The sequence below is a fragment of the Anolis sagrei genome, chromosome 3 (genome assembly GCF_037176765.1).
Source record: "Anolis sagrei isolate rAnoSag1 chromosome 3, rAnoSag1.mat, whole genome shotgun sequence".
Lineage (NCBI taxonomy): Eukaryota > Metazoa > Chordata > Lepidosauria > Squamata > Dactyloidae > Anolis > Anolis sagrei.
In genome coordinates, this window is record NC_090023.1 from 175,245,055 (window position 1) to 175,265,893 (window position 20,839).

A 20,839-nucleotide genomic window follows, 5' to 3' on the forward strand; every position below is an offset into this window, starting at 1 on the left:
TTCTTCTCAGTGCCTCGGTTATTTGTCCCACTGAAAATAAGAGGATTCACTATAATAGGGTTTCACATATCCATGCAGCTTGGTAACATATGGTTATAGGGGCCATACTGTACACATCTTAGGGCACATATATTCCGTGAAATCACTTCCTGTTGATGTAAATCCATCACCAGAAGCTGCTGGTTTAACTGATGATTTAGAGAGAATTGTGAGTTTTCCTGTGGCACAAAGTGATGGGCCCTCAAGTCTGGGAAATGATGGTTCTCTCTTGAGAAAACCGGCTTGGCAAGTGCAGGACCTCAAGGATTTTCAGGGGAGTCAGAAGTAGCAACAACAGATAAGAAATCAAGTGAAGAGCTGAGTGAACCCGGCTGCAGCTACAGAGATCAACAAAAGTCTTTGTTTACAAATAAGAGCCGAAAATAGATTGCGTCGTTCAGAGAGATTATGTGAGACAGTTGTGAAAGAAATTTATGGGAAACGGCATGATTTCATGGGTGTCTATTAAACAAGTTGTTTACCTTAAGGTCAGTTCAGGCAATGACGTGTTCGCGTGGGAAGCTAAGCCTGGGTTTTCTTGTTCCTTGTTCAAGTCAAGCTTTGATTTTGGATTTAATATATCCTGGAAGTTTTCTATGTTTCTGTTCATATACCTGTTCAAGTGTTACTAGTTATACCTTCATGATTGTGGACTTATGCTATATCTGTGATTCCTGGCTGTTCCTGGACTTTGCCACCTCTGGAATTTTATGAGACATTTGGATTATTGTTTAGATCTCACCCTCTGCTAAACCTTTCTGGATTATATATGTTCCTTTCCTATTTCTGATTTTTATATGCTTTGTATATGTTTTAACAATAAACTGTCTACTTATATTCCTGGACTTTTGTGTGGTGCAGTGGTCATAGGTGTTTCCAGGCCTGGAGTGCAACACGGGACTCATACCTATTTGTATAACAGTCACAATATATTGTTTTAGTATCGAGTCTTTCAAAGACAACATCAACCAGCCTCCTTTTAGTTCACACATCCCAGTTTCACTTGATATCTGCTAATTGAGTTTAGGATTATGGGACACTTAGTTTTAATATGAGTCAATACAATCAGTGCTTGAAATTGTTATGGGAAGGCAACTTAAAGGCACACTTACTATAACAAAACATTTACCAGGCTTAATATATGTTTCAGACAAAAAAAATCAACAGGAAATGATTCTATAGAATATATTTAGAGATCTCTCTAACAGACAAGTAAGTTTTCACATTGTGGAATGTCAACATATTAATTCAGGACTTCCAATATTAAGGATATTGGAAACTGGGAAGCATCAACTGAGGAAAGAAGAACCCCACTTCTGGCAAAAAAAAACCCCCATTACATTGCTGTTAACTGCATCACATATTTTCCCTAAAACTACTGCAATAACCTGTCTGGTTATATCATATCAACACATATATCCTGAAGTAAACCTCACAGAGTTACATGGGTAAGTATGCAGGAAGGGGCAATCAAAACTACCTCTGAATATTCCTTGCCTAAGAAAACCTTATGGAAAAAATCATGGGCTTGCCATATGTCAAGAGGCAACTTGAAAGCACATTTTCACATAAAGTGTGCATGAGACTGCAGTCAAAATTTACTTAAAATAAGCAAATGAGCTTCAATACCAAATCAATACTATTGGAGACATGCTTCCTGCATCCAGCTTATTTGTCTCTTTGTCAATTAAATGAAAAATGTGCCTGGAGGCACTAAGCAGAATGATGGTATGGATTCTTTCTCTTTAAATGTCAATAGTATGTTTGTTTATTGAAAATATATCCATCCTTCCCAAGGCAAAAGGCAGTCTTGAATTTGGAACACATACAACATACAGAATCCTATAATTAAGTAAGGAAACAAATGAATATATGTCATACAATAAATAGATATACCATAAAGGTATAAATTCCCAGCAACTACAACCCCCAAATGTAAAAATCAAGGACACTGCCCACCAAACCCTTCCAGTATTTTCTGTTGGTCATGGGAGAACTGTGTGCCAAGTTTGGGTCAATTCCATAGTTGGAGGGGTTCAGAATGCTCTTTGATTATAGGTGAACTATAAATCCCAGCAACTACAACTCCCAAATGACAAAATCATTTTTTTTGAGTGAAGGACATACATTGGGTTGTTAGGTGTCTTGTGTTCAAATTTGGTGTCAATTCGTCCAGTGGTTTTTGAGTTCTGTTAATCCCACAAACGAATATTACATTTTTATTTATATAGATATCTCACTCTCCCACACATATTTGTTTGTATTCCCACGGAATCAATGGAAGTTGCAAAAGTCTTGTCCTACAATCTGCAGCTAATCCAATGGGTCTACTCACTACTTATTCTAGGAATTACAGTACAGGAAAGATATTGACAAGATGGAATGTGTCCAGAGGAGGGCAACCAAAATGATCAGATGTCTGGAAACCAAGCCCTGTGAGGAGCAGGAGTATGTTTAACCTGGAGAAGAGAATATTTAGAAGGGACATGATAGCCATGTTTAAATAACTGAAAGAAAGTCACACTGAAAACAGACCAAGCATATTTTCTGCTGCTCCAAAAACTCAAGCATGGAGCAATGGATTCAAACTACAGGAAGAGAGATTCCACCTGAATATTAGGAAAAACCTCCCCAGAGTAAGAGTTTTTCGACACTAGAATATGCTGCCTTGGGGTGTGGTGAAGTCTTCTTCTTTGGAAGTTTTTAAACAGAGACTGGGTGGCTATCTGTCAGGAGTGCTTTGAATCCCTGCATGGCAAAGGGTCGTCCCTTGTGGTCTCTTCTAACTGTATTATTCTATGATTCTGTATTCTAGTTGGGACTGGCAAATGGATTTAGGTCTCTGCTCATTATTGGCATGGATGGGTGGATGTGGTATATATAAATATAGAGGGGAACTTGGATGGAAGAAGACCTACATGATAGAAAGTAACTGCAGAAAGTTGGAGAGAAAAATTCATCAGGTACAAGGGGATGGAAAATGAGATTTCACTGCCAAGAAACATGCCAAACTTCCCACTGAGCCCTCTGTGCCCACTTTAGCTGCCAATAATAGGATGCTGGAAACTCTGATGCATTAGGCTGCCATTCAATGTCTAACTAAAATCAGAAGAGGCCACCAACAAATCAGTTTTGGACTACAACCAGAGCTAGATAAAGGCCTTGATGAATTTCTCATGTTTGCAGACATGCATGAAAGTAATTTCTGTTTCCATTAATATAGGGCAATGTTGGCAAGATCAGAAGGAACTGGCACAGTAAAAGTAACCAAGATTGTCTTTCAAAGCCTTTCAAAATTAAGAATGGCAAAGATGTTTGATGAGATATGCAATACAGACTAAGGACAGCATTAATTTAATTAGCCTCTTTTTGGTACACCCATCCCAGGATCAATTGGCATCTGCGAATTGAGTTTAAGATTATGGGAGTCTTTTGTTTTAATACGAGCCAATGTAATCAGTGCTTGAAATTGTTATGGGAAAATACTAATATGCTAATGTTAGTCATTAACATGTTCACATAATGTGTATTATGCCAATATTTATTACTTAATTCCTATCCACCCACCAAAACAACCATTTTAAATAGATATATGGTGTAAAAACACCCTTCTTCTACTTTCCAAAACCACCAACATGGCCCTAAAATACCATTTGAAAAATAATGAGGAAAAGTTGCTCCAAAATCCAATGCATTGACATTATAATCATGGGGAAACTAATGGAATTATTCCACAATATCCCCAAAATGTAACAATGTTGTACAGATAAACCTCAGCTAATGAAGCTGATATTTCCTGGCTATGATGGCACGCCGGGATAAAAGGAAAACTATATGTCTGGCTATTCCCGGTGGCTATCGGTATACCCTCTGATGTACTTTAGTTCTTTAAAATAAAGACTCTTGAGACAGGATTAAAGTTAACCAAATAAGGCAAAGTTAACTTCAGTCAGAGTTCTTCAAAGGCGAATCAACGTAAAATATTACAAAGACGAAGTTTGTTGATTGAACTTAGTTGCTCTGGTAATAAATACTTGACTATATTCGTGGAATATGAGGTAAAACACTTGACTATAATTGTGGTAAGTCACTTGGTAAAATAATTGGCTACTGAAAGTAAAATACTGGACTAAAATGGTAAAGAACAGAACTATAACAACTATATGGAAGAAGCGCAAGCTATAGTGACTATGAAGTATATACACAGCTATGATGGTCAGTACTAGCTATGCTGACAGTATTGTACAAGCTATGATGATGGTATATACTAAACCGGCAACTAAGCCGGCAAGGCCGCAACCCAGCCAAGGCCTCGCTTCGCCCAAAGCCTCACTCGGCTGGGCCACGGTCCCGCCTTGGTCCAGATCCATCATTGTTTGAATCCACAGTGCTCTCTGGATGTAAGTGAACTGCAACTCCAAAATTCAAGGTCAGTGCCCACCAAATCCTATTTTCTATTTTCCCCAAACTCCGCCAGTGTTCAAATTTGGGCATATTGAATATTCGTGCCACGTTTGGTCCAGATCCATAGTTGTTTGGGTTCACACTGCTCTCCAGATGTAGGTAAACTACATCTCCCTTAAATCACTGTCAATTCCTCCCAAACCCCTCCAGTATTTTTTGTTTGACATGGGAGTCCTGTGTGAAGGTCTCAGTGGTCTACGGAAGTCAGAGCTGAATTGGTTGAAGGTACTGCAAATCTCATCATCTGTTTTCCATACTCCCCCAAACATATTTTTCTTATTAATCATGATGCTTTAATTATGCTGAATTTGTAACGATGAAAACACAATTTATTGTCGAAGGCTTTCATGGCTGGAATCCATGGGTTGTTGTAGGTTTTTCCGGGCTATATGGCCATGTTCTGGAGGCAATTTTTTTCTTTTTTTTTTCTCCTGACGTTTCGCCTGCATCTATGGCAAGCATCCTCAGAGGTAATGAGGTCTGTTGGAACTAGGAAAAAGGGGTTTATATATCTGTGGAATGACCAGGGTGAGACAAAGGACTTTTGTTTGCTAGGGCTAGCTGTGAATGTTTCAGCTGATCACCTTAATTTGCATTCAATGGCTTGGAAGCGCCTGGGGGGAATCTTTTGTTGAGAGTGATTTCATGTGCCTGTTTGTTTCCCCTCTGTTGTTTTGCTGCTGTAATTTTTGAGTTTTTTAATACTGATAGCCAGATTTTGTTCATTTTCATGGTTTCTTCCTTTCTGTTGAAATTGTCCACATGCTTGTGGATTTCAATGGCTTCTCTGTGTAGTCTGACATGGTGGTTGTGAGAGTGGTCCAGCACTTCTGTGTTCTCAAATAATATGCTGTGTCCAGGTTGGCTCATCAGGCAGCGCCCAGACACACATCAAGGAACATGAAAGGCACTGCAAACTACTCCAACCAGAGAAATCAGCCATAGCAGAGCACCTGATGAACCAACCTGGACACAGCATATTATTTGAGAACACAGAAGTGCTGGACCACTCTCACAACCACCATGTCAGACTACACAGAGAAGCCATTGAAATCCATAAGCATATTTAGGGGTCTGTACTAGGCTGTATTGCTATATACACAGCTATGATGAGGTATATACGTGCTATAGAATGCCTGTTTAGATTGCCAGGCCAAGGAACCCAGACAATTTCTGGCCTTCTCTAAAACTCTGACCCAGAAGAAAAAGAAGAAAAAGACAAGTTCTGAGGCAAAGAGCTAAACTAACAAAGCCAGGCCTGGGGCGGGGGGGTGGTGTTAAGCTCCACCCCTAAAGCTAAGAGCAAATGGAAAAGTCCACATCAGGGGGAGAACAAAACAAGGAAATGAAACAGAGGAGGGGAAAGCTAGGCCAAGACATCATACTGGCCATTTGTTATTTCACAGGAATTTTATTACATGCAAAGATAACATGGAAAGATAGAAAAGGGTTATTATACAACATGTAAAAAGAGCAGATCAACATACTTCAGCAAATAAAAAACAGGTAAAATACGAATAAGTCTTGTGTAAATAAAGAGTGCAGGTGCCTTAGCAAACTACACCTCCCTTGATCCCATAGCATTGAACCAGAGCCGTTAAAGTAGTGCCAAGCTCCATTAATTCTACAGTTCAGATGAATCCAAAAACAAGGGAAAAAATCTACTTCCCCTTGCACGTGGCTGGAATAGAGAATCAGTCATTTAACAATATAATAATTTTGCTTCTCTTGGAGACAGATAGGTCTCCCCCCCCCCCCCCAAAAAAAAAAAACCACTCACAGTTCAGGAATGTATTAAAATAATTTGTATCAATTAACTATTTACATAACAATTATACTACAACAACAAAACCTTTAAAGATCATCTTGTTCTTTATTTTTCCATTTTGGCATTTACACATGTTGATGTTAAGATACACTGTTGCTTTCAGCACAGAGCCACATCAGCTCAATGCCTTGTTTGGGGATCTAGCTTTCGAAGCTACTACCTCATTTATGAAAGCATCCTATGCCCAAAGAAAGCATTAAGCTTGATGCAGTCTCAGGCCCCTTCTACACTGCCAAATAATCCAGATTATCAAAACAGATGTTGTTGTTCATTCGTTCAGTCATTTCCGACTCTTTATGACCTCATGGACCAGCCCATGCCAGAGCTCCGTGTTGGTCATCACCACCACCAGCTCCTTCAAGGTCAATCCAGTCACTTCAAGGATGCCATCCATCCATCTTACCCTTGGTTGGCCCCTCTTCCTTTTTTCTTCCATTTCCCCCAGCATCATTCTCTTCTCTAAGCTTTCCTTTCTTCTCATGATGTCTAACAGCTGAGAAAACTAATTGCCTTGCATGAATACTAGTGGACAGGCCCGTAGCCAGGATTTCGATTCGGGGGGGGGGGGGGCTGAGTTTGTTTCGGGGGGACTGAGTCTGAGTGAAAGAGGGTCTACCCTAGCAAACCTTTTGTATTGTTACCCCAATACCCCCATGCATATGGGATATATTGAGTACGGTGATCAGATCATGATATGAATAAACATAACAGTTGAAATAATGCACCAGTAAGGCATTTTCGCAGACCACCATGAGAATTTGGGGGGGGGGGGCTGAAGCCCCTCAAGCCCCCCCCCCCCCCCCCCCCCCGGCTACATGCCTGCTAGTGGATATTTACCACAAAGAAGAAGGTTGACTCAAGCGAGTTTTTAACTCTTCTCAGGAAGATCATACTTCAACACAAGTTACGATCTCTAACAAGGTCATGCTTTTCCAAACAATTCCTGGTTTTTTCAAAAGGTTATGAATGCCATTTTCCAAAAGTTATGTGACCAGTGATTTTCTAAAAAGATAAATATTCCCACCTTGGTTCCTTCCTGACATCATTAGTCTCCATGTTTGCTGGGATTGATGCGATTGGTAGTCCAAAACATTTGGAAACTTTTTGGACTGTAATTCTCAGTCTCTCATGACTGACGACATTTTGGAAGGTATAGCCCTAAAACCTTCCTCTTTGAAGCTCTAGATCAAATAGTAATGTTTCTTTTACCTGACAAACATAAAAGTTTCAGGCTTCTAATACAAAAAACTTTTTAAAAGTTTTTTTAAAGGTGGGATTCTCTTTTCACTTACCAGCCCATCACAATTGCTGATGGCCACCTTGGCCCCTGGCATGCCCGAGACTCCTCCTGTGAAGACGCACTCCTTCTGCAATGGTTCCTGGAAGATCTTTTGGAAGTCCTCTTGCCACTCAGCCAATGCACCAGGAGACACCAGCCGCCGATTGGGCTTCAGGCGAAGATGCAGTTCCTTGCCAAAAACAGTGACATTGAAGTAGTATAAATGGTTCCCAGACATGCCTTGGTTCACAGGGGTGCTGCGGACCACCCTGCGCCGATCTGAGCGAGGTGGAGGAGCAGAAGGATGATCGGTTTCCCCCCTCCTTGCTGTCACTGAGCCAGACACCACGTGCGAGAGGAACCGTCCCTGGCAATCTGCACTGAAGGGCACAATCACACCATATTCACTTAGTTTTCCAGACAGGAGGAGCTCTATTGGAAATAAATACAGATAGACAAACTTCAGTATATTAAGAGCAGAAAAAACATTATGTGTATGTGTGTGTAAAGCCTTCCTTTTTAGAGATATTCATTGACTCAACCAGCATGGGATTGAATTCCAGAGAATCATAGAGTTGGAAGAGACCTCATGGGCCATCCAGTCCAACCCCCTGCCATGAAGCAGGAATATTGCATTCAAAGCACCCCTGACAGATGGCCATCCAGCCTCTGTTTAAAAGCTTTCAAAGAAGGAGCCTCCACCACACTCCGGGGCAGAGAGTTCCACTGCTGAACGGCTCTCACAGTCAGTAAGTTCTTCCTAATGTTCAGATGGACAAATACCCCCCAAGTGAGTCTCATGAGTAAACTGTTGCTCAAGTCATTGAGTAACACACAGATATTGTGTGCACTTTGCCCTAAACAAAAGTGACTGCACCAGAACTAGACGAATTCTGCCACTTGGACAAATGTATTGAAATACATTCTACTTGCAATGCATGAACCCATTTTAATTCTTTTGTATAATTTCAACTATCTTGCATTAGTTCTGATTTTTCTGATAGTAGGGCAAGACATGGTAAGCTGTTGAAGCAAAGCCTCCCAATCACACTGAAAATCTTGCTGAATAATTCAGAAAGAACTGCTTCCATATGCTATCTTCACAGCCTTAAAGTACTAAAACCTGTTTTTAAAAAAGCAATAGTAGACTTTCAGTAAGTTTAAAAAAAATTAAAACCTTAAAATTTCAGCACGTTGCATTTTGTGCTCTGAACTACTGTTTGAGTGTGTGTGTGTGTGTGTGTGTTTTCCACTGTGCTCCAGACCTGCAGCATATATGTGTGTGTATATATATGCACACACACATACACGCACACGCGTGCGCACACACACACACACATCTACACCCATGGGTCTACACAGGACAGCAGTGCCCTTGCATAATGTCAGGAGTGGTGATGCAATGGGTTAAACCCTTGTGCTGGCAGGACTGCTGACTGAAAGATCGGCAGTTCGAATCTGGGGGGTGGAGTGAGCTCCTGTCTGTCAGCTCCAGCTTCTCATGTGGGGTCATGAGAGAAGCCTCGCACAGGATGGTAAAACATTTGAGTGTCCCCTGGGCAATGTCCTTGCAGACAGCCAATTCTCTCACACCAGAAGCAACTTGCAGTTTCTCAATTCACTCCTGACATGAAAAAAAATATGTCCGGAGTCATTTTGGATCCTGGATGATGATATGATGATAAAGACATTTGGGGAAGGACACAGCGTTCACTGGCATTTCTATGGATGTTGCACATTTACTCAGAAACATCCAATACTTAATGTTCTGTTTCCTATAAGTGCAAAACAATGGCATCACCAAAGTTTTATGTGTTTTCTGTGGAGGGGAATCTTAAAAACAGGAAACCATTATTGCCCATACTTCTTGCTTGCAGAACCTCTATTATTTCCTGCTCATAAACTGTGATTTATGAAATATCGACTGGATAGGTTCAGTGTGGCAGAAGAAATGCACAATGACACACATTTATACCCAGCTAAGACCAAGCATCCAAACTATTCATTGTTCAGCTTCCATGTAGCATTGCTCCAAAGCAGAGAATCCAACTGAGTTTTGAAAGTATATAAGCGTAATAACACATTTTGATCCCAAGTGACGCCTTCGTTTTCCAATTTCTTGAAGTATCTACAACAGGAGACTGTAGATTATCACACTAAATGTTAAAAAATCAAGCAGATGAAAGCTTTTTTTTTATGTCGTGTCAGGAGCAACTTGAGAAACTGTAAGTCGCTTCTGGTGTGAGAGAAATGGCCGTCTGCAAGGATGTTGTCTAGGTGATGCCCAGATGTTTAGAGGTTTTACCATCCTTGTGGGAGGTTTCTCTTGTGTCCCTGCATGAGGAGCTGGAGCTTATAGAGGGTGCTCATCCACGCTCTCCCTGAATTTGAACCTGCGACCTGTCAGTCTTCAGTCCTGCCGGCACAGGTGTTTAACCCACTGCGCCACTGGGGGCTCCAGAGATGAAAGCTTATTCATGTTCTAAAAGGTACATAATCAAATAACATAATCTTAAGAGGAAAAATATCATTTAACTCACTACTCAACCTCTACTCCTGCACTGTTGGGATTGATGTTGTTAACTCACTAACTACCCAACATTACACACATTACACATTTTTTAAATGGGACCTGCTAAAAACAAGTTGACAGCAAGACAGCAGAATGAAGTCTTCTTCCATTCCCACAAGATGTCAGGGGCACCTGGTGGCACAGAGGGTAAAACTGCTGAGCTGCTGAACTTGCTGACCAAAAGGTTGGCTGTTCGAATCTGGGGAGCGGGGTGAGCTTCCACTGTTAGGCCCAGCTTTTGCCAACCTAGCAGTTCGAAAACATGCAAATGTGAGCAGATCAATAGGTACTGCTTCTGTGGGAAGGTTTTTTTCATGTCAGGAGCGCCTTGAGAAACTGCAAGTTGCTTCTGGTTTGAGAGAACTGATCATCTGCAAGGACGTTGCCTAGGGGACAAATGGATGTTTTGATGTTTTATCATCCTTGTGGGAGGTTTCTTTCATGTCCCTGCAATGGGGAGCTGTAGCTGATAGAGGGAGCTCCTCCGCGCTCTCCCTGGATTCGAACCTGTGACCTGCTGGTCTTCAGTCCTGCGGCACAAGGGTTTAACCCATTATGCCACCAGGGGCTCTGGTGGAAAGGTAACAGCACTCCATACAGTCATACCGGCCACATGACCTTGAAGGTGTCTACGGACAACACCGGCTCTTCGGATTAGAAATTGAGATGAGCACCACCCCTCAGAATCGGACATGACTAGACTTAATGTCAGGGGAAACCTTTACCTTTACCTTACCCACAAAAAGTCACAACTCAGCTAAAATCAGTGGATTTGACTTCTGAACCCACCTGCTGAGACTGAAAAGCACAAAGCTACTTTTAAAATCTAATCAGCAGGCACTAGCAAAGTAAAATATAAGTGACAAGCTTAAATCTGCAACCAGGATGTGCCATTTATTTGTTTGTTTATTTACAGTATTTATATACCGCCTTTCTCAACCCTGGGGGACTCAAAGCGCTTTACACATAAATGATAGTAAAATTCAATGCCAATAGAAACAATTACAATAGTAAAACCACAATTAAACATAAATCATAATTAAAACAATACATCAACAAGCATTAAAACAATCAAATCGCCATTCCAGTCAATGGAATGGCAATTTAGTCACTTCCAAACTAAAAAGGCACGGGGATATGAAACTGCGGGGTTTTTTCCATCTCCCTCTCTTATTCTATAAAAAGAAACTTAATTGCAGGTAACATAGAAAATGTCATATATTCCTTGCCAGTTTAATGGAACCAAACCCTGAAACCTAGAGCTGAAGGAAGGACAGATACCTATGAAACAAGGTGGATCCTAGACACTAGCCTTTTGTTTTCTTATTCCTAAGCAACAGGTGGTTGTCAAAGATATAAGTTGTCTATATCCATGACAATCAAAAGCTTCAGCGCAGTGAAATGAATGAACACTACAATAGATACTAGAATACATTATACATCCTGCATGCTGCCTGGAAGCCATCTGCCTTCTAGAAGATGAGACTTAAAAGACTGTTTAGTGCACCAGCCTGGGACTTGATCAAACCGTCAGCAGTCGGAAATGCTCTTCTGTATGATGAACCATTATTTTGGTGACCATACTAGGAGCCAGTCAGTCCAATTTCACTCAAGAAGCAATTCACACATGGTCACCACCGAACCCAGATAGGTTCGCTTAGGCAGAAAAGTCCCCCTGGTGTTCAGTGGAATGCACTTCCAAGTGAACATGTATATTATGCACAGGATTGCAGCCCTCCGGTGGAAGGAGGAAAAGCACCCCAAACATATACAGAAGTGACTAGAGTGAAGCGAGGGGGGGGGGGGGGCAGGAGACAGTTCCATCTTGTCTCCTTTGCTATGATAATAATATAATATAATATAATATAATATAATATAATATAATATGTATAATATTACTAGCTGTCCCCTGCCATGCGTTGCTGTGGCCCAGTCTAGTGTTCTGGAAAATAAAGCAATGAGAAAGTGTTGGTTTCTAATATATGTAATTCCTTTATGCTTGTGAGTAAACAGTATTTGTTGTTGTTTCTTTGTCTGTGTTGATGCAGAGAGTGTCTGGTTTTCCTACTCTGGAATATGCAACATATCATAGTCCTTCTTTAAGGGTCTCTTTCAAATCTGTGATACTATATCTGTGTGTGTGAGAGAGAATCATATCTATCTATATTTATGACTTGATGGCTCTTTGTCAGGAGGGGTTTGATTACATTTTCTTGCCCTGGTGAAGGGAGTTGGACTGGATGGCCTTAAGTATTTTCTGTGGTCATGGGGGTTCTGTGTGGGAAGTCTGCCCCATTTCTGTCATTTGTGGATTTCAGAATGCTCTTTAATTGTAGTGAACTATAAATCCCAGTAACTACAAATCCCAAATGTCAAGGTCTATTTCCTCCAAACTCCATCTGTGTTCATATTTAGGCATATGGAATTTTTGTGTCAAGTTTGGTCCAGATCCATCATTGTTTGAGTCCACAGTGCTCTCTGGATGTAGGTGAACTACAACTCCCAAACCCAAGGCCAATGCTCTCCAAACCCTTCCAGTGTGTTCTGTTGGTCATGGAAGTCCTGTATGCCATGTTTGGTTCAATTCCATCCTTGGTGGAGTTCAGAATGCTCTTTGATTGTAGGTGAACTATAAATCCCAGCAACTACAACTCCCAAATGTCAAGGTCTACTTCCCTTAAACTCCATCTGTGTTCATATTTGGGCATATGGAATATTCGTGCCAAGTTTGGTCCAGATCCATCATTGTTTGAGTCCACAGTGCTCTCTGGATATGGGTGAACTACAATTCCCAAACTCAAGGTCAATGTCCACCAAACCCTTCTAGTTTTTTCTGTTGGTCACACAGGGCTTCTGTTGGAGCCCTGTGTGCTAAGTTTGGCCCAATTCTATCATTGATGGAGTTCAGAATGCTCTTTGATTGTAGGTAAACTATAAATCCCAGCAACAATTCCCAAATGACAAAATCAATTTTTTTGAGTGGAGGACATAAATTGGACTGTTAGGTGTCTTGTGTCCAAATTTGGTGTCAATTCCCCAGTGGTTTCTGAGTTCTGATGGTAGCACGAACTAACATTACATTTTTATTTATATAGATAATGTAATGCAATATAATACTACTAATAATAATATATTATAATTATATATTTGTATTACCTGTAATATTACTAATAATATTACAATATAATGGTATAGTACAATATAGTAATATTTAATACTGATATTGTAGTATGCTAATAATATAATATATTGTATGTATATATATCTTGTAAGCCACTCTGAGTCCCCGTTGGGTGGCATTTAAAGGTCGTAAATAAATAAATAAAGTCTTACTAAGACTGGAATCCAAGTTTCCTTTGGTGTGCATTTGGACACCAATGGAACAATGTGCATAGAGGGGGGTGTACAGCTCAGTGGCACTAAATCTAATGAGTCCTGATGAAGCGCGATGGCTCTGATTGCTCCAATCCACTGAGACTTGCATGCTGTTTCCAGCCATAAAAATTCCAGAATCGGAAACAGTCCCTATGGGAGGCTGCAGCGGTGACAGCTTTGCTTTCTGCCGGATCAAGGCGCGCAAACTTTTTTCCATGCACAACATTATTTCAAACCATTCATAAAACAATACGAAACTATTCATAAAGTGACATTCAGGCCATGCATATAAGTGTGTGTGTGTGTGTGTGAGAGAGAGAGAGAGAGAGAGAGAGAAATGAATACCATGTTTAGATATGTGTCCCACCCCCAAGGATGTAGCTACACTATAGAAATCATGCAGTTTGGCACCACTTGAACTCCCACTGCTCAGTGCTACGAAATCTTGGGTCTGTTGCCTTCTCTGTCAAAGTGTACTAGTTTCGCAGGGCCTTTAGCCTTCTCTGCCAAAGAGTGATAGTGCCTCAGGAAACTACAGCTCCCAGGATCCCATAGAATTGAGCCCATGGCTGTTTGGGTGGTGTCAAACAGCATTCATTCCATTAAATCCTGGGAGCTATAATTTGGTGGGGCACCAGCACCCTTTGGCAGGGAAAGCTGAAGACCTTGTCAAACTACAACTCCCAGGATCCCATAGCACTAAGCAGTGGCAGTTTGAATGGAGCCAAAGTGCATTCACTCTACAGTGTAGATGTATAGTTTGGTGAGGCACCAGCTCCCTTTGGCAGGGAAAACTGAATACCCTTTCAAACTACAACTCCCAGGATCCCATAGCACTGAGCAGTGGGAGTTCAAGTGGTGCCAAACTGCATTCATTATAGAGTGTAGATGTATAGTTTCCCTGATCACTTTGGCAGGGAAAGCCGAAGACCTTGTCAAACTACAGCTCCCAGGATCCCATCACTCTACCATAAAATCCTGGGAATTCTACTTTGGTGAGGAACTAGCAGTACATTCACTCCCAGGATCCCAAGGCACTGAGCAGTGGGAGTTCAAGTGGTGCCAAACTGCATTCATTATACAGTGTAGATGTATAATTTGGTGAGGCATCACCTCCCTTTGGCAGGGAAAGCTGAAGACCTTGTCAAACTACAACTCCAAGGATCCCATAGCACTGAGCAGTGTGTTCACTCAACCATAAAATCCTGGGAATTCTACTTTGGTGAGGCACTAGCATTCTTGGACAGAGAATGCTGAAGACCATGTCAAACTACAACTCCCAGGATCCCACAGCACTGAGCAGTGGGAGTTCAAGTGGTGCCCAACTGCATTCACCCTACAGTGTAGATGTATAGTTTGGTGAGGCACCACCTCCCTTTGGCAGAGAAAGCCAAAGACCTTGTCAAACTACAACTCCCAGGATCCCATAGCACTGAGCAGTGCATTCACTCGACCATGAAATCCTAGGAGTTCTACTTTGGTGAGGCACCAGCACTTTTGAGCAGAGAATATTGAAGGTCTTGTCAAACTAAAACTTCCAGGGTCCCATACCATCAAATAATGGAATCAAACGGTTAAAGACCTTGTCAAACTACAACTCCCATGATCCCAAAGCACTAAGCAGTGCATTCACTCGACCATGAAATCCTGGGAGTTCAACTTTGGTGAGTCACTAGCACTCTTGGGCGGAGAGGGCTAAAGACCTTGTTAAACTAGAGCTCCCAGGATTCCATAGCACTGAGCAGTGCCTTCACTATACAGATACGACCATGAAATCCTGGGAGTTCTACTTTGGTGAGTCACTAGCACTCTTGGGCAGAGACAGCTAAAGACTTTGTCAAACTACAGCTCCCAGGATCCCATAGCACTGAGCAGTGCCTTCACTGTACAGATACGACCATGAAATCCTGGGAGTTCTACTTTGGCGAGTCACTAGCACTCTTGGGCAGAGACGGTTAAAGACCTTGTCAAACTAGAGCTCCCAGGATCCCATAGCACTGAGCAGTGCCTTCACTATACAGATACGACCATGAAATCCTGGGAGTTCTACTTTGGCGAGTCACTAGCACTCTTGGGCAGAGACGGCTAAAGACCTTGTCAAACTAGAGCTCCCAGGATCCCATAGCACTGAGCAGTGGCAGCTGGAGGGGTGTCAAGCTGCAGGAATGCAACATGTGTCCCGAAATGTACATGAAAACATTCTAAAACCAGTCCCCTTCCCCTTGAAATCCAAAGTCGCTTCTGCTCCCCAGCGTTTGGGAGAGTCCTGCACTCTCATGAAAGTCCAGCAACTCTTTGAGCGCGGTCTTGCCTGGCTGGGGCTTCCTACCTTGGGCTCGGGCTCCTCTGCCTTGGGCCAGCCACCAGTGGAGAGGGACCAAGCAAGAGAGCATCACATAGAGGGGCGGGTAATCCATTTGGCAAGCGAGGGGCGCCAGGAGGGGAATGACGGAGGGAGGGAGAGAGGGAGGCAGACCCCCGCCACCTCGCCGCTCGGCTGCCCGGCTTCCTTCCTGGCTTCCCGTCCTGTCAGCGGCAGGAGAGCCGGGTCCCCAGCTGGCCCCTCAGCCTCCGCCGCCGCCGCCGCCGCCTCCGCCGCCCGGGACGCCTCCCCTCCTCCATGCAAAGCGAATGGGCAAATGAAACGCGGAGCGGCGGCCGGTCTCGGGGAGGAGTGCCAGCTGAGGGGAGGCGGCGGAGGGGAGGGCCCCAGCTTGAGTGACAGCCCGGCGAGCCAGTGAAGAAGAGGGAGGGGGGCTGCAAGAGAGAGGTGCCCCTCTCCCCTCCCTCCCTCGTCTTCCCCCTCGGGACTGAACCAGAGAGAGAGAGAGAGAGAGAGAGACTTTCCATTGCACGTGGCGCTTCCAGCGCTCCTCGCTCGCCATTGGTCAGCCCCCCTCGGCCAAGCCCCGCCCACCGCCGAGGACCACAACCCGATAGATGGTGTCTATCAAAAGAATGGGAGCGCGAGCCCCTCCCGGGTTGTTATGTTGGTTTGCGCGCGCGCCTCCTCGCCTCAGCAAAAGTGCAGGGAGGTGTATTCCAAACACAGTATAGTCTGCGTTGTTGTAGCTTTTTCGAACTGTATGGCCATGCTGAAGAAGCATTCTCTCCTGACGTTTCACCTGCATCTGTGGCAAGCATCCTGAAAGGTTGTGAGGTTATATATATTTGCAGAGGCGGCCCTAGGTAGTTTTCAACAGTAAGCAAACAGTATTTTGGTACCCCCCCCCTCCAACCAATCATTGATATATATTTTCTGTTTGTCGTGGGAGTTCTGTGTGCCATATTTGGTTCAATTCCATCATTGAATGCTCTTTGATTGTAGGTGAACTATACATCCCAGTAACTACACTTGCTGCACTTGCTCCCTTGCCTGGCCCGCTTTGGGTCCGGAGGCATGCCTGAAGACCCCCGGCGTGTGCACCAAAAGTCACCTCTTCTCCTGACTTTCTCCTCAGCCATTGGGACCGAGAGAGAGAGAGAGAGAGAGAGAGGTGGAGATGCCCACCTTTCCTGAAGGTAGGCGCAAAAACAAAGGAGGGAGCGGAGGTGGGAAATACCTCCAGCCAGAGGGGCTTTCTCTCTCTCTCTCTCTCTCTCTCTCTCTTGGTCCCAATGGCTGAAGAGAAAGTCAGGAGAAGAGGTGACTTTTGGTGCTCATGCTGGCGTCTGCAGACACGCCTCTGGACCCAAAGTGGGCCAGGCGCGGTGGCTCTGCCCCTTGGCCCACCCACAGATTGGGGAGAGGAGAGGAGGAGGGTGGAATGCCGGGGGATCGGGAAAGGGAGCCGGTCATGGGGAAGGGATCGAACGCGGAGAACGGTTGAGCGCCGGCTCTGCTCGCGCACCCGGTGGCCGGGTGGAGCAAGAACGAGAGGGGCTAGGAGAGGCTCAAGGGCCCGGCCCCTTTGGGAAGAGGATCGCCCGGCAGCGAGGCAAGAAAGCCGAGGCTCCCCCCGGACTGCTAGGGCTGTTGTGAGCTGAGGGGGCGCTCCTCAAGTGGCGGTCGAGGGGCATTTACAGAGTCGCCTCTGCGCCCCTGGCAAAAAAAAAAATGTGCTGCGACCGCTTACTTCACGTAATGGATGAGCCGCCCCTGTATATTTGCATAGACAATGTAGTCCAGTGCAGAGGCGGCCCTAGGTAATTTTCAACGGCAAGGAAACAGTATTTTGGTGCCCCTCCCCCCAACCAATCATTGATATATATTTTCTGTTCGTCGTGGGAGTTCTGTGTGCCATATTTGGTTCAATTCCATCATTGGTGGAGTTCAGAATGCTCTTTGATTTTAGGTGAACTATACATCCGAGTAACTACAACTCGCATATGTCAAGGTCTATTTTCCCCCAAGAGCGCCTCAAGAGCGCCCCTGGACAAAATCAACTATACTGCAAATGCTTACTTTGCGTAATGGGTTGAGCTGCCCCTGAGTCCAGGGAGCCTCAAACTTTTTAAACAGAGGGCCAGGTCACAGTCCCTCAAAGTGTTGGAGGGCCGGATTATAATTGGAAAAAATATGAATGAATTCCTATGCACACTGCACATCTTCTATATAAATAAAAATGTAATGTTCCTTTGTGGGATTAACAGAACTCAAAAATCACTGGACAAATTGCCGCCAAATTTGGCCACAAGACACCTACTAACCCAAGGAGTGATCATCACTAAAAAAAAATAATTGATTTTGTCATTTGGGAGTTGTAGTTGCAGGGATTTATAGTTTACTTACAGTCAAAGAGCATTCTGAACCCCACCAATGACAGAATTGAACCAAACATGGCACACAGGACTCCCATGATCAACAGAAAACACTAGACGGGTTTGGTGGGGACTTGTGGTTCATCTACACCCAGAGAGCACTATGACCTCAAACAATGATGGACCTGGACCAAACTTGGCACGAGTATTCCATATGCCCAAATATGAACACTTATGGAGTTTGAGGGAAGTAGACCTTGACAATTGGGAGTTGTAGTTACTGGGCTTTATAGTTCACGTACAACCAAAGAGCATTCTGAACCCCACCAATGATAGAATTGGGCCACACAGAACCCCCATTACCAACAGAAAATTCTGTGTTTTCTGATGGTCTTTGGCAACCCCTCTGACACCCCCTTGCAACCCCCCCCCCCTTGAGGTCCTGACCCCCAGGTTGAGAAATGCTGCTATATAATCTATGCAATAGGAGAACTGTAATGACCATATGCCATATGCCAGCAAATATGGAAAACACAAGAATAGCCATCAGACTGGAAAAATCACCTTATATCCCTATACCAAAAAACAAAATGCTAAAGACTGCTCAAACTTTCATACAGTGGCCCTTATTACTCATGCCAGTAAGGTAATGCTCAAGATCCTGCACGGAAGACTCCAGCAATACATGAATTGCCAGATGTACAAGCTGGGTTTAGAAAAGGCAGAGGAACGAGAGACCAGATTGCCAATGGAGAAAGGCAGGGAGTTTCAGAAAAACATCTATTTCTGTTTTAATTGACTATTCTACAGCCTTTGACTGTGTGGAGCATGATAAATTGTGGCAAGTTCATGGTGGTATGAGGATACCAAATCACCTTGTCTCTCTCCTGAGGAATCTGTATAAGGACCAAGTAGCAACCGTTGTTCATTTTCATGGTTTCCTCCTTTCTGTTGAAATTGTCCAGATGCTTGTGGATTTCAGTGGCTTCTCTGTGTAGTCTGACATGGTAGTTGTGAGAGTGGTCCAGCATTTCTGTGTTCTCAAATAATATTCTGTGTCCAAGTTGGTTCATCAAGTGCTCTGCTATGGCTGACTTCTCAGGCTGAATTAGTCTGCAGTGCCTTCTGTGTTCTTTGATTCGTGTTTGGGCAATACTGTGTTTCGTCATCCCTATGTAGACTTGTCCACAGCTGCATGGTATACGATAGGCTCCTGCAGTAGTTAGAGGATACCTCTTATCCTGTTCCGTCTCCCAGAAGCCTGATTTGCCTTACTTTAAAGTTGCTTGAGGTTGCTTCCTCTTGCATTTTCTCCCAGGGCTGCTGCATCTTTGCAAGAGTCCTAAAAGTTAATAGTATCAGAGTCTGCAGGCCTCTTTGCCTTAGAGAGCAGCTCTTTGAGTTTAGGGACCGCCTTTTCTCCCAGGGAAAGATCTCCATTTTAGACTCTCCCTGCCTTTTCAGTTTGAGGAAAGATTTCAGACGTGCTGATGGCTAAGCACTTAGCTCTGGGAGAACCATTGCAAAAACTATAAATTGAGTAAGCTTCAAACAATGGCTTCAAACTACAAGAGAGGAGATTCCATCTGAACATGAGGAAGAACTTCCTGACTGTGAGAGCTGTTCAGCAGTGGAACTCTCTGCCCCGGAGTATGGTGGAGGCTCCTTCTTTGGAAGCTTTTAAACAGAGGCTGGATGGCCATCTGTCAGGGGTGATTTGAATGCAATATTCCTGCTTCTTGGCAGGGGGTTGGACTGGAAAGCCCATGAGGTCTCTTCCAACTCTTTGATTCTATGATTCTATGAGCTATAGATAGTATATTATACTCTATAGATAAGTATTAAGCTAAACTGAGTAAGATATATTAAGCTATAGATAGTATAGATAAACCGAGTAAGCTATATTGAGTTAATATAGATAGTATATTGTGTGTTGAGCTGCATTGAGATATTTTAGACCGATAAGCTTAGTTGAGAAGATTGAGTTATATAGTTATAGAATGAGAGTCGTGACTGCTTTGTCTCCAGGACTGACCTTAAGTTATAGTAGGGAAAAAGCCTGCCTTTTTCTAAACCACAACAGCTTAAGGTTAGGGTGTTAAGATTTCAGAATCTTATCTGCCATTTGGAGAAAGGGTTGCCTCTGTAACTATAGGAAAGAAAGAATATTTTTGTAGCTTCATCTATCGACTGTTTGTTTGCAACTATATGAACCGTGCCAAGTCTTCCAGGACTTTGTATAAATAAATATTCTCTTTTGATGTTTAAAACCAGTACTAGTCTCAGTTGCTTGGTATCTTAAGTTTTCAAGATAGACAACTGCAGTTCGCTCAGCTATAGAGAGAAGCACGTTACAGTCTTATTTTTTATAGCGTCTGGGTGGACGGCACATATTCTTTGCTGAATGTAACATTCGTTGAATTTCCTTGGTGGATCTGTAGATTGTAAGTTGTGTTTCTTCATCATCTTCCCTATGCGGTCAGTAGTTCCCTTGAACACTTTTCCTCTGGATGTATCTTTTTCTTTACTCTCGTGGCTTGTTCTTGGTCTTACAGCATTTCCGATGTCTGTCATAGAGCAG

At 43.3% G+C, this 20,839-nt stretch overlaps 1 protein-coding gene across 2 annotated transcripts in view; it reads right to left on the minus strand.

Moving 5' to 3' along the window:
- The window catches only part of ADAMTS14 (ADAM metallopeptidase with thrombospondin type 1 motif 14), a 129,296-nt gene extending 112,986 nt beyond the window's left edge, over nt 1-16,310 (minus strand). For both annotated transcript variants that reach the window (XM_067465694.1, XM_067465693.1), the window contains exons 1-2: nt 15,887-16,310; nt 7,624-8,042 (exon numbers count right to left, since the gene is read on the minus strand). In XM_067465694.1, coding sequence (XP_067321795.1) covers nt 7,624-8,042; nt 15,887-15,974 — 507 coding nt within the window. In that variant the 5' untranslated portion in view covers nt 15,975-16,310. The remainder of the gene's footprint in view (nt 1-7,623; nt 8,043-15,886) is intronic.
- Nucleotides 16,311-20,839: the final 4,529 nt, after the last annotated feature.